The sequence below is a fragment of the Peromyscus californicus genome, unplaced genomic scaffold, assembly GCF_007827085.1.
Source record: "Peromyscus californicus insignis strain IS unplaced genomic scaffold, ASM782708v3 Scaffold_11__1_contigs__length_118956290, whole genome shotgun sequence".
Classification (NCBI taxonomy): domain Eukaryota; kingdom Metazoa; phylum Chordata; class Mammalia; order Rodentia; family Cricetidae; genus Peromyscus; species Peromyscus californicus.
Window position 1 is genome coordinate 102,258,687 of NW_026294402.1, and position 12,342 is coordinate 102,271,028.

Genomic DNA, 12,342 nt, shown 5'->3' on the forward strand with positions numbered 1-12,342 from the left:
CTCAGAGGGCATACCGCCGCGGCGGCCTCCGGGGGCGCGCAGGCGCGGCGCCCCTGTTTGTCGGCCCCGGAGAAAGGAGGAGGTACCGTCAAGTCAAAACCCTAGCCCAGAAGGAGCTAAACGGTCTTGACTTGGGCCGGAACAAGGCACCAGTGCCCCGCGGAGCTTCAGAGTGGATGGAGGAAGCCCAGCCTTGAGATCAGCGCTAGCCCGGCCAGCCTGGCCGCTGGGCCTCGGGAACCGGCAGGCAGGCGTGCCCAAGCCACTCAGGGCCTAAGCTCCGCTCCTCGGCCAGGAGCATAGGCTCTGGCCTGGCATCCAGGCTTTCTCTTCCCCTTGGAACTACAGCCGGACCAAACCGGAAGCAGAACCTTCACAGAGACCAGTGAGTAGTAGCCGGGCCCGGGCCTCCCGTCGGGGCCGGACTGGGACGAGGCCCCGGGGAGGCCCCTAGGCCACCTTCCTCACCTTCCCTCAAGCCGACGTCCGTCGGGAAGATGCAACGCGCCCTGCCCGGTGCCCGCCAGCATCTGGGGGCCATCCTGGCCAGCGCCAGCGTGGTGGTGAAGGCGCTGTGCGCCGTGGTACTCTTCCTCTATCTGCTTTCCTTCGCCGTGGACACGGACTGCCTGGCGGTCACCCCGGGCTACCTTTTCCCACCCAACTTCTGGATCTGGACCCTGGCCACCCATGGGCTGATGGAACAGCACGTGTGGGACGTGGCCATCAGTCTGGCCACAGTCGTGGTGGCCGGGCGACTGCTGGAGCCCCTCTGGGGAGCCTTGGAGCTGCTCATCTTCTTCTCGGTGGTGAATGTGTCAGTGGGGCTTTTGGGGGCCTTCGCCTATCTCCTCACCTACATGGCTTCCTTCAACTTGGTCTACCTGTTCACTATTCGTATCCATGGCGCCCTGGGTTTCCTAGGCGGTGTTCTGGTCGCACTCAAGCAAACTATGGGAGACTGTGTGGTTCTGCGAGTGCCCCAGGTCCGCGTCAGCGTAGTGCCCATGCTGTTGTTGGCATTGCTGCTACTGCTCCGCCTGGCCACGCTGCTCCAGAGCCCGGCCCTGGCTTCCTACGGCTTTGGACTGCTATCCAGTTGGGTGTATCTTCGCTTCTATCAGCGCCACAGCCGGGGCCGAGGGGACATGGCCGACCATTTTGCTTTTGCCACCTTCTTCCCGGAGATCCTGCAGCCTGTGGTGGGACTGCTAGCGAACTTGGTGCATGGCCTCCTGGTGAAAGTAAAGATTTGCCAGAAGACAGTGAAGCGCTACGATGTGGGAGCGCCGTCTTCCATCACCATCAGCCTCCCGGGGACAGACCCTCAAGATGCCGAGCGGAGAAGGTACTGTGAACACTTCCAGAGCCTTGGCTAGCTAGACTCTGGTGGAGTCACGTACCATCCATTGAGGAGCTTGCTCTACATGGGCTGGAGAACTTCAGGCAGGAGTTGGGGGCCGCTTCAGAAAGGACTCAGGATTGGGCCTTGAGGAAGGAACTCAGTGTGTAGGTTTCTGGGCTCTAGTGGGTTTTCCTCACCACTTGGGCCGCTTAACCGGCCCACCTGCCTAGTCGCCATTGGTCTTGCCTCAGAGTTTCCAAATTCTAGAGACTGGCCCTGTAGGAGACAGAAACTGTTGGTCCGTTTCTCCTGTGATGGGGATGGGGAAGGATGTCTGTGTAAGCGTTTCCCTTCCTCTTAATGTAGGATGGTTGGGGTATTACTAAATTCGCATGTCACCAAACATAGGGGGACAGGCTGAATGACCCACTGCAGGAACCCGCTGACCACACCAGGCAGATCTGAGACCTTTGCATTCCCTAGAACCCAGAGTGTCTGCAGCCTCAGTAATTTCACTGCATTATTCACTGGACACTTTGGCCGAGGCAGAAGAAAGCTTTTTAAATTTAGCTCTTACTACCTCAGACCTATGGACAGTTTACAGTCCCAGCTCCGTGTCCAATGTTATTCTTGAGACTTTTCAAGCAGTCTCTCAAAAGCCTTAGTCCTCAGCATTTGTCAAAAGCTCCTGCCTTTGCTCACCTGTGAAACAGGTTCCTGACATCAGTGGAAGAATTCTCTCCGGGCTTAATCCACTGACGCTGTATAGTTGAGTGTAGAACATGTCTTCCTTGAAGGGTTACCAGCTGGTAGGTGTGGGAACACACCCGAGCATGCTGCAGGCCTAATTCCGGGCCCTACAGCTTGAGGGTTTTGGAGGGTGTCCTAAAGACAATTCCATCTTGGCCTTATTTAGTAGAAGAAATGGGCTGGGAGGGCTGAGCTTTCGAGCTGTTCAGATGGGGCTGGGCCAGAGGTTGCCCTTGCCCTAGTGAGAGGTCTTGAATTGCTATGGTTGACTAGTCATTCAGAAAACCACTACCCAAGATCAAGAAAATGGACAGAAAGGGAAGAGTGGGGATTGGGGCGAGAGGCAGGTGTGTGGCGTAGGGTGATGGTTCTTGGCTGACGTGGAGTGGGTATTACTTTACAAACAGTTTTCATCTGACTGTGCCACTCTCAAACCCAGAGGGCTACAAGTAGGAAACAGGATTTCCTATAGGTCACTGACCCATGACAGAGTGACTACTGACAAAGGACATCTCCAAGAGTAGCCTGGGGAGGGCCAGGGAAGGAGTGTGGTGGGGTTTTAATGCCCATGTCCCTGTGGCTTTTCCTCTTTTTTCCTTAGCATGCTAGAAAGTCTGATCTTGGAAAGCCATAGGATGACCGCCTTTAGTGCAAATAGGCTGAGCCATCAGGATCCCCAGTGACCAGCTAGAGTGGCCACTTCCCCTTCTGTGGGCCAGAGTGCTGAACACTTGGACCCTGTTCTCCACTGAGGCTGTGTAGCTCAGTGTGTAGGGCATGTCTTCCTTGAAGGAGTATTCAGCTGGTGTCCAAGGTGGATGCACCCAAGGCATGCTGCAGGCTAATTCTGGGCCCTATGGCTTGCGTCCTTTTGGGTGTATTTTTTCACCTTTTCTCCAAATGGTGTCTGCAGAAGTCTACCCCATGGAAACAGTAGGCTCTGCTCTGTGCCATGCCCACACGGGCTCGTTCTTTTCTACCAGGGCTCTGCTAAGAACTCGGTGGCTTTGGAAAACTTCTAGGAAGAGTATCTTAGTTAGGAAGGGTGAAATGATCCAAACTGATCCTTAGCTGAGCCTGGTGAAACAGGTCTATAATCCACACTGCTCCGGAGGCTGAGACAGGAGGTTCATGAGTTCAAGGTCTGCCTGGGCTACAAGAGCTGCCTTAAAGCCAGCATGGACAATTTCATTAGCAAGACTTGCCTAAAAAAAAAAAAAAAAAGTGGGCCCAGCAGTGGTGGCGCACGCCTTTAATCCCAGCACTCAGGAGGCAGAGCCAGGCAGATCTCTGTGAGTTCAAGGTCAGCCTGGTCTACAGAGCAAGATCCAGGACAGGCACCAAAACTACACAGAGAAACCCTGTCTCGGAAAAAAAAAAAAAAAAAAGTTGTTTGTTTGTTTGTTTTAAGGGCTGGGAATATAGCTCTGTGGTAGAGTGCATGCCCTAGGTTTAATCCCTAGTACCACAAAAATAACTGACGCTGTCCTTGGACCTTACACCAGTACGCACTCATCTCCAGGACTAAGACATTCCACTTGTCTGCCCTGAAGCACTAGATCCGTCTTTAGCCAACAAACTCAGAAGCATCCCTGGTAGCCGGCTGGCCTGGGAGGTAGGCCGTAGCCTTCTCAGCCTGGAGATGTGGCGGCTGTGAGGGAGCGCCTCGTTCTGATTGGCAAAGCAGGTCCTGATCCAGTCTCCTGGACCCTGCAGGAGGAAGGGAAAACATGGGATTCTGGGGGCGAAGTGGGCTTGGGAGGGAGGTTGCAGGGTGTGTGCCTCTCCCAAGCCCACTGTGACGGCTTCTCTTTCTGGCTGTAGGCAGCTGGCCCTAAAGGCTCTCAACGAACGGCTGAAGAGAGTGGAGGATCAGTCGGTCTGGCCCAGCATGGATGATGATGAAGAGGAGGCTGGGGCCAAAAAGGACAGTCCTCTGCCCTCGGAAAACGCTTCCACACCCCCAGGGAAGGGCACTGCCCCAGAATCCAGCCTCATTACCTTCGAGGCAGCTCCCCCCCAACTGTAACTCCAGACCACTTCGAGCATAGCTCCTCGACTCCCATGCTCTCCCTGACACGTCTCAGCTACTCCAGGGCACTGACTGCTCTGAGGAGTGGGAAGAGGGCCTGCTGGGGGTTTCTCTGGCCTTCTGCCGTTTCTCGACAACACTACATGGGACCCTTGCTACCTGGTTCCAACTCCAGACAGCCACAATGCCAGGTATGGGGCCTCTGAGCGTCAGCCAGGCCAGACCCCGATTTGTGGTAAGATTGCACCTCAGCAGGTACAGTTCCTCACCAAGGAAGTGACTGCAGGGACACTGGGTCACAGCTCCGGGGCCAGCCCTCACATCTGAAACGGGTTGCCAACAGCCCTGAGCCAAGGCAAGGATTTGTATTTGCCAAAACTGTTCTGGGGGCCCGGCCAGTGTGGGTCTGCACATCTCTGCCCACCCCCAGACTGCATTCTTGTCAGGGTTCTGTGCCCTTCTCCTGTGGCAGTGACTGTCTAGCCAGAGCCGCCACAAGTCCCAGGTATTTTCTACAGGAGCACCTGAGCGGGCGGGCAGCCAGGCCCAGCCTCAGTGTCAATAAAGCGGTTCTTTGAGGTAGCTCTTGGGCTCCGTCAGGCCACCTTGTGCAGCCCTCTTGTGCTTGTCAAATGCAAAACTCAGTGTGTTTTCTGGGTCCTAGGGCTCAGTTCCATGGCAACTCCACCTGGCTAAGGACCCCTTGCCCCCACCTCTTCTCTACTACCATAGGCTGCTGCCAAGCAGCCTTGTCAGAGCCGGTACCTCAGTCCCGTACTTCTCTGGTCTCTCCTCACTCTGTTAGAAAGGCTCTGTGCAAGAGGACCTGACGGTTGAAGGCCTTTCCACCATAAGCAGTTGTCTTAGGCAGGACATGGTGGCACATGCCTAGAATCCCTGTCTCAAACAAACAAAAACCTGAGGCTGAAGGTGGAGCTCAGTTCGTAGAGCACTTGCTTAGCATTTAAAAGCTCTAGGTTTGAGTCCCAGCACTGCATAAGAGGAGCATGGTGTGTATATGTACACATGGTATATATGTACATACCTATGATCCCATTACTCAAAGGTGGAAGCAGGAGGATCTGAAGTTAAACCATCGTCCTTGGCCACATAACAAGTTCAAAGCCCACACGAGAAACATGAAACCTCTCAAAATCAAAAGGAAAGTTTTTCTTGTTCATGATTCAACTTTCTTTTTCGAGACAGGGTCTTACCATTGTAGCTTTGGCCGGCCTGGCCTGGAACTCATTTTGTTGACACTGGTCTTGAGTTCACAGAGATCCACCTGCCACCATAACCAACTATGGTTCAACTTTTAAGTTGTGCCCTGTGCGTGGCACCTGTGGAAACAGACCATCTCCATCTCCTATCACTGATCTAACCATAGTCTCCAGACTCCAGCACAGTTAGCTGGAAACAGCTGTACTGTCCACCTCTCACCTGCTAATACACTGGGTGTCATAGGAAGCTTAGCAGCAGGCTTCTGAGGACCTCCCACTTCCGGGAGAACGCCCACCATGTAGAGGGTCCACACCTCACCAGCTGCCCACAGTCTCATGGTAATGGCGGTAGCGAGAGCCACTCCCAGCTCGGCTCTGCTCCTCCCAGCTCGGCTCTGCTCCTCCCAGCAGTCTTCCCGGTTTGGGGTTTGTTTTTATTTTCAGTTTTTTGTTTATTTTTCTCCATGATTTCTGGCCTTACCAGTACAAATATAAGCTGTATGGCTGGGGAGACAGTGTTGCAACCCCAACATCATCCAGACACATGATCCATGTTCCCCTGGGTTGATAGTAAGAAAAGAAAAGGGAGGCACTCTAGCATGAGGAGCAGAAATGTTAGAGATCTACCCCTGAGTGCCCTGGTACCTGAAGTGTTCCCTGACCCCATCAGCTAAGAGCATCAGGCAAGTTCCCAGCCCCAGGTCCTACGCTGAGATGCAAATCCAGGTTTCCTTATGGCTGGGAAGTGCTCATGGTTGGATCCTCTTGCGGTATAGGTAGGCATTGCTCACTTGGTTCATGATTACCAAACTGGTGAGGACGGGGCACAGCACAGCCAGGTACCAGGCAATGCCAGTGACAGCAGCAGTGAACCAGAGTGAGCACATGCCCAACAAGAGGCTGGCACTGCCCAGCAGGTAGCCCACCAACCCAGAAGTGGCATGGTAGAGTTTCAGCTTTGCCAGGGGCCATCGAGGCAGCAACTTGGGGTAGAGCAGCCCCACACCACCTGAACACTGCAGACCTGCCCACAGCACCGCTAACAGCCCTGTCTGCCCATGTCGAGTGGCCAGGTGTGCTTTGCCAAGCTGCTCTTTGTGGAGGATGACAAGACCTAGACCCAGCAGAGCACAGAGTAGGGCTAGCAGCTGAAGCACCCAGTGGCAGCGTGCTCGGACCTTCCGTGAGAGGGAACGCAGCAGTGAACTCTCTGGAGAAAACATGAGGAGTGCCTCAGTCATCAGGAAGGAGAACTAAGGAGACAGAGAGACTCAAGTGAGAATGTTATAAGCACTTTAGATAACCCTCCAAGCAGGTGCACTTAGCCCCATCCTCCTTCATTCCCTTCCCCAAGGACAAAATGCTGCATTTGGTGAGACGGTGGAAGGCCCTGTGTGGGGCAAAATGTCTGCCCTGAGTAGTTAGGAACAGCTGCCTCTAGACTTCTTCCTAGGTACTTTTCTGAAATGTCACCTCTGCTACGTTACCCAGCAAACAAGATTTGAGACGTGGCAGTTATAAATGATTCACAGCTTTGTTTGCCTCCCATGAGGCTGGATACAATTTCTTGGCAAGAGCTGTCCACATGGGTGCACTGTTTCAGGGAAAATTAGATGCATCACCATAAATTAAGGTTTTCAAGGACAGAGCAATCTCCAAATGCAATCTCTCAGCTTCCTGGCTGGAGGTGAGAGAAGCCTCATTTTGTGCTTGGGTGAGCTTCACCCATCTGTCCTGGGTCTTCCGTTTTTCAATCCTTGGATATATATCAGAGGCAGTAGTTGGAACATGCAACTCCACTAAACTGGCCTTTTAATAATAAATAATAATAAATAAATGCCTTCAAGAATTCTGAGGGTCACCACCTATGCCCACACTCTACCCCTAAAAGCTACCCAGATCCACTACTTACAGCCAGAGACATAAGAACAGGGTGCCAGGAGAACAGACCTAGAATGAGAAGAGGAAGCCTCATGGAGCTGAGGGAAAAGGAACCAGCATAACCATCCCTACAGGCTGAATGTGGGCAGCCCATCCATCACCTAAAGAGGCAAATGTGAGTCCCCTCTTGTAACAAGCTCATCTTACCCACCCCCCTATTCTCTTCCTGGGACAGAGAGCATGCCCTACCACTCCTCTGGTAGCTCCTTCCTCCAGCGTCTCCATGAGTCAGGAATGAAATGCCAAGTCAAAGAGAAACCATGTACTCTCTGAAGCTTGGCCAGGCTGCCAGAGCCCCCACACTGATCTGCTCTCCCCAGGAGTTAAATACTGCCAGCACAGAACATTCCTCAGCCAGCCAAGCCTGTTCCCACGAGTTAAGCCCATCACTTCCTACTGCCCCTATTCCCCCAAGAAGAGTGGCTTTTTACTTCCCATAGTCAACTATGAACTCTACTTACTGGAGCCAGGTCTGGCAAGTACAGCCACAAAGATGGTAAAGCCCAAAGCCACAAGGTGGGCTGCAGCCCCAGAGGCAGTGCGCAGAGCTCGGTAGATGTGCGACTCCGTCTCCACAGAAAGGGCCATGGTCAGCCCAGCTGATAGCTGTACAGCCTGAAAGCATCGTAGGCGTTGGCAAGGGTGCCCACTGTCCACGCCTCTCACTGGGGACAGTAATTCAGGGCAGGAATGCCACCTTTTTTCGGAGGAGTTATGACAAGCAGAAAACGTCGGCACCAAGAATAGTCCCAACTTAACAGAGTCTACCTGTCAAACACCTGTATTTGAAGTGGTACTGATCGCACCGGCCAGGTGGGATGCGTAAGGACACGTAAGACTACAAATCCCAGAATGCAGCACGTCATCACTAGCTGGAACGGAAGGCGTGGAGCACTACGGGCATTGTAGTTCCCAGCTGCTTTCCTACCTAAGCGTGAATCTCTTTGCACATTGCCTCCCCACGTGCACCTAGCACGCTGTACCTCCACTGTAGAAATTTGCCTTCCTCACCTGCTTCTCAAGTTCGACGCAGTGACTTCCTCCAAAATAAACTGGACTCCCGGGCCCGCCAGCCGCGCCACCGCTCCGTTAAGGAGGCGCTTCACTTCCGGGTGTGTTGTCCACCCACCCAAGACTTCCTGGGACAAGCCCCCTTCCATCCCATCAGCGCCAGCCACGCCTCTGAGTCGCGCCGCGCAGGCGCTGTTGAGTTGACGGTTCTTCTGGTTTACGCTCACAAACCTCTCTATCCTAGCCCAGGCCTCTTTCTCTTTTTGACAGGTGTTCCCAGGGGTGGAGGCGACCACCGCACGAAAGACAAGGGACTACAGACTTGGGACGGTCAGCGCCATGGGCAGCAGCTGCCGCATCGAATGCATATTCTTCAGTGAATTCCACCCAACGCTGGGACCCAAAATTACCTATCAGGTGCCTTCCACACTCCCGGGACTGGACGAGGAGAGGGATGCTCTATGGAGCTCAACTGGCTGCCTGGAGGGGTTGTGGGTCCCCGTGCTGCATCCAGGCATGTCATTCCATTCATAGATAACCTTGAATGGAGAGGATACACAGAGCCAGGTCTCTGGTTCCTAGTAGGGGAAGGAGATTTGCCACATAGCAGTTTTTGTGGCAAATCAGGCTATAGGATTCAGGGAGGTGACAGGTCTTGTCGAGGTTTAGATGATCCAAGAGAATCACTGGATTGAGACACAAATAATGCATAAAACTTAGGTGAGAGCCGGGCGACTGTGGCGCAGGCCTTTAATCCCAGCACTGGGGAGGCAGAGCCAGGCAGATCTCTGTGAGTTCGAGGCCAGCCTGGTCTACAGAGTGAGATCCAGGACAGGCACCAAAACTACGCAGAGAAATCCTGTCTCGAAAACAAACAAACAAAAGAAACAAAAAAGTTAGGTGAGAGTAGAAAGAGTATTGCAGGCAGTGGGAATAATGAATGCCAAAGCCGGGAAGCTTTCCAAAACATAGCGTGTGTTTGGAAACACAAAGGAGTCGTATACTGGGTGGATGAGGGAAAGAAAACAGTAGAGGACTTGTGCCTGGGGTGGGATGTATCACCATCCCAGTGTCCACTGAGGGACTCTCGTCACTGCCCTCCCCAGGTCCCTGAGGATTTCATCTCCCGCGAGCTGTTCGACACGGTCCAGGTGTACATCATCACCAAGCCCGAGCTACAGAACAAGCTTATCACTGTGTGAGGTCTTAGTCAGGTGGGAGCAAAGGGGTCCCAGACTGGCTTGGGGGCGGGCTGACTCTGCTCTACCCATCCAGCACAGCCATGGAGAAGAAGCTGATTGGCTGCCCCGTGTGCATTGAGCACAAGAAGTACAGCCGCAATGCCCTCCTCTTCAACTTGGGCTTCGTGTGTGATGCTCAGGCCAAGACGTGCGCCCTGGAACCCATTGTTAAAAAGCTGGCTGGCTACTTGACCACACTGGAGGTCTGCAACACTGTGGGCATGGGTGCATGGCAGGCCCAGTTGGGGAAAGTGTTCCTGTGTCTCCAATCCCCAACCTCCAACACCTAGCTCGGAATGCCGACAGCTGGGGGCTCTGAGGTATACTCAACCGTGTTGTCCATGTTCTGTCCAGCTTGAAAGCAGCTTTGTGTCCACAGAGGAGAGCAAGCAGAAGTTGGTGCCCATCATGACCATCTTACTGGAAGAACTAAATGCCTCTGGCCGGTGCACTCTACCTATTGGTACGGGCAGCCTCTCCTGGGACACGATAAGATAGAGGAAGGATGGGGGAGTGCGGAAATGAGCACGGCCACTGCAGGAGAACAAGACTCTTGGACAGACTGGTGGGCAAGAAATAGCCACGGGCTGAAGCAGTGATGTGTGAGGGTTCGGGATATAATGGGGTGGAGGGGCAGCCAGCAGAATCCTTCAGCACTACTTCGTGGCTACATTCTTCCCCCCTCTCTGGGCCTTGGTTTCTTGCTCCATAAAACAGAAAGAGTGATGCTCCCAGGATCCACCTGCCTGCCTCAGCTAATGCTAGGAGAGTCAGGAAGTACTTGAGGCGCCTTGGGAAAGATGACACTGAGGGTATGGGTGGGGTCCCCCGCAGATGAATCCAACACCATCCACTTGAAGGTGATTGAGCAGCGGCCTGACCCTCCTGTGGCTCAGGAGTATGATGTGCCTGTCTTTACCAAGGACAAAGAGGACTTCTTCAACTCGCAGTGGGACCTTACCACACAGCAGGTGTACCGGCCCTCTCATGAGTATTATCACCTTGGGCTGCTCACACCCTTAGCTGCATCTCACCCTTGCTGACCCTGCCTTGCTCTTGACAGATCCTGCCCTACATTGATGGATTCCGCCATGTCCAGAAGATCTCCGCTGAGGCAGACGTGGAGCTCAACCTGGTGCGCATTGCCATTCAGAACCTGCTGTGAGTGGAGATCAGTTATGCCCATTATAGGCCGCCAGTCAGAGGGGAGCCGAAGGACCCCGAGTATGGGGGTGGGAAGACTGGTGTTTGCACACTAAGCATTTCTCTTTCCCCCAGGTACTATGGTGTCGTGACGCTGGTATCCATCCTCCAGGTAGGTGAGTCTGGGATACAGTTAAGTAAAATGGGAACCATATGGCTGGGCCAGATCAAGCCAGACTCCCAAGCACGTCGTTCAGGTCCTGCACCCTTGCTGTGTTCTAGTACTCCAATGTGTACTGCCCAACGCCAAAAGTCCAGGACCTGGTAGATGACAAGTCCCTACAGGAGGCGTGTCTGTCCTACGTCACCAAGCAAGGTAGTGGCAACCCCTGTGGGAGACCGATCTGGGAGGACAAGGCCACCTAGGAAGCTGACCCTGGCACCCACAGGACACAAAAGGGCCAGTCTCCGAGATGTATTCCAGCTGTACTGCAGCCTAAGCCCTGGCACCACTGTGCGAGACCTCATTGGCCGCCACCCCCAGCAGTTACAACACGTGGATGAAAGGTCAGAGGGTCATTCTCAGGCTTGCATGGTGGGGTGAAGTGTCTTGAGTCTCCCCGGAGGAGCCTCGAGTCAAAGAGGAAGCAGGAGATTCCCAATGAGTATAGTGTGTGGCCTGCTAGTCCAGGCAGGTTTCCTGGAGATGGTGAGCGTGGAGGTCACTCCAGCCCATAAGGCACTGAAGGAGAGGGTTGGCTAGGCTAGGGTATCAACTCTCTTCCCCAACCATCACTTCAGGAAGCTGATCCAGTTTGGGCTCATGAAGAACCTCATCCGGAGACTACAGAAGTATCCGGTTCGAGTAGCTCGGGAGGAACGGAGCCACCCTGCCCGCCTTTACACAGGCTGCCACAGCTACGATGAGATCTGCTGCAAGACAGGTGGAGGCAGGCGGGGCCGGCTGGGGCGGTGAGGGCTGACTGGCCGCGCCAAGGCTGCTGACCTTGCCTCCCTCACCCCACCAGGCATGAGCTACCATGAACTGGATGAGCGACTAGAAAATGACCCCAACATCATCATTTGCTGGAAGTGAGGCCGGCTGGAACATAATACTATGGCTACTTGCCCCTACTAAGCCCTCATGGGTCCAAGACACGTAGGCTAGTACATACCGTCTGGGAGGTGATCCTCGGTTTTGTACATAAAGTTACCCATTTCATCCTGTGGAATACTGAGTACTGCCTCAGCCAGCCACGGAAGAACTGTGAATGTGCCAGCCATGCCAACTAGCCTGGCCTGGCTGGAGTGCCACCTAGTGGACAGAAATGACAATGGCAAGTAAACAATAAGGTCTCGGTTTGATCTGGTCTGGTTTGGCTTTTGTTTTATTGGCGGGGGAGAGGGGAGGGGGAGAGGAGTTGGGGGGTAGGGGAGTGGGGGGGAGACTGTTGAGACAGGATCTCACTATGTAGCTTTGGCTGTCCTGGGATTCACTATGTAGTCCAGGCTGGCCTTCAACTCTGCCTGCCTCTTTTTTCTAAATGCTGGGATTAAAGGCATGCACCACTATGCCTGGACACACCTAGGTTTTTAATGTGTGTGTGTGTGTGTGTGTGTGTGTGTGTGTGTGTGTGTGTTTATTGGGGGTGAGGGTGT

General features: G+C 53.8%; 3 protein-coding genes across 4 annotated transcripts; 2 read left to right on the forward strand and 1 right to left on the reverse strand.

Annotated features, from left to right (window-relative positions):
• Tmem115 (transmembrane protein 115) lies at positions 1-4,740 on the forward strand. The gene is made up of 2 exons (XM_052719920.1): positions 1-1,348; positions 3,920-4,740. Exons 1-2 carry the CDS (start codon positions 498-500, stop codon positions 4,122-4,124), a joined length of 1,056 nt encoding a protein of 351 aa, XP_052575880.1. The 5' UTR covers positions 1-497; the 3' UTR covers positions 4,125-4,740.
• A 542-nt stretch (positions 4,741-5,282) lies between these two features.
• LOC128098627 (transmembrane reductase CYB561D2) lies at positions 5,283-8,418 on the reverse strand. Of its 2 annotated transcripts, XM_052719927.1 has the most exons (4): positions 8,300-8,418; positions 7,750-7,903; positions 7,260-7,297; positions 5,283-6,600 (listed from the first exon to the last, which is right to left on the reverse strand). In XM_052719927.1, exons 2-4 carry the CDS (start codon positions 7,874-7,876, stop codon positions 6,097-6,099), a joined length of 669 nt encoding a protein of 222 aa, XP_052575887.1. In that variant the 5' UTR covers positions 7,877-7,903; positions 8,300-8,418; the 3' UTR covers positions 5,283-6,096. The 2 variants fall into 2 exon arrangements, with proteins under 2 accessions (XP_052575887.1, XP_052575893.1); XM_052719933.1 differs by lacking the exon at positions 7,750-7,903 and having other exon boundaries at positions 8,300-8,411.
• Positions 8,419-8,520: 102 nt separating this feature from the next.
• Nprl2 (NPR2 like, GATOR1 complex subunit) lies at positions 8,521-12,048 on the forward strand. Its single transcript, XM_052719911.1, has 11 exons — positions 8,521-8,716; positions 9,406-9,497; positions 9,575-9,743; positions 9,895-10,003; positions 10,375-10,511; positions 10,604-10,701; positions 10,819-10,855; positions 10,966-11,059; positions 11,133-11,250; positions 11,485-11,627; positions 11,712-12,048. The coding sequence occupies exons 1-11, from the start codon at positions 8,639-8,641 to the stop codon at positions 11,777-11,779; spliced, it is 1,143 nt and encodes a 380-aa protein (XP_052575871.1). The 5' UTR covers positions 8,521-8,638; the 3' UTR covers positions 11,780-12,048.
• The last annotated feature ends 294 nt before the right edge of the window (positions 12,049-12,342 follow it).

Bases quoted from the DNA above. Each gene is read 5' to 3' on its own strand.
- LOC128098627 (XM_052719927.1), bottom strand. From the start codon at position 7,876: ATGGCCCTTTCTGTGGAGACGGAGTCGCACATCTACCGAGCTCTGCGC. The intron at 7,298-7,749 runs GTAAGTAGAGTT...TTCTCATTCTAG, and splicing joins ACTTGCCAGACCTGGCTCCA to GTCTGTTCTCCTGGCACCCT. The intron at 6,601-7,259 runs GTAAGTAGTGGA...CTGTCTCCTTAG, and splicing joins CTGTTCTTATGTCTCTGGCT to TTCTCCTTCCTGATGACTGA.
- Tmem115 (XM_052719920.1), top strand. From the start codon at position 498: ATGCAACGCGCCCTGCCCGGTGCCCGCCAGCATCTGGGGGCCATCCTG. The intron at 1,349-3,919 runs GTACTGTGAACA...TTCTGGCTGTAG, and splicing joins CAAGATGCCGAGCGGAGAAG to GCAGCTGGCCCTAAAGGCTC.
- Nprl2 (XM_052719911.1), top strand. From the start codon at position 8,639: ATGGGCAGCAGCTGCCGCATCGAATGCATATTCTTCAGTGAATTCCAC. The intron at 9,744-9,894 runs GTCTGCAACACT...TGTTCTGTCCAG, and splicing joins GCTACTTGACCACACTGGAG to CTTGAAAGCAGCTTTGTGTC. The intron at 10,004-10,374 runs GTACGGGCAGCC...GGTCCCCCGCAG, and splicing joins CCGGTGCACTCTACCTATTG to ATGAATCCAACACCATCCAC.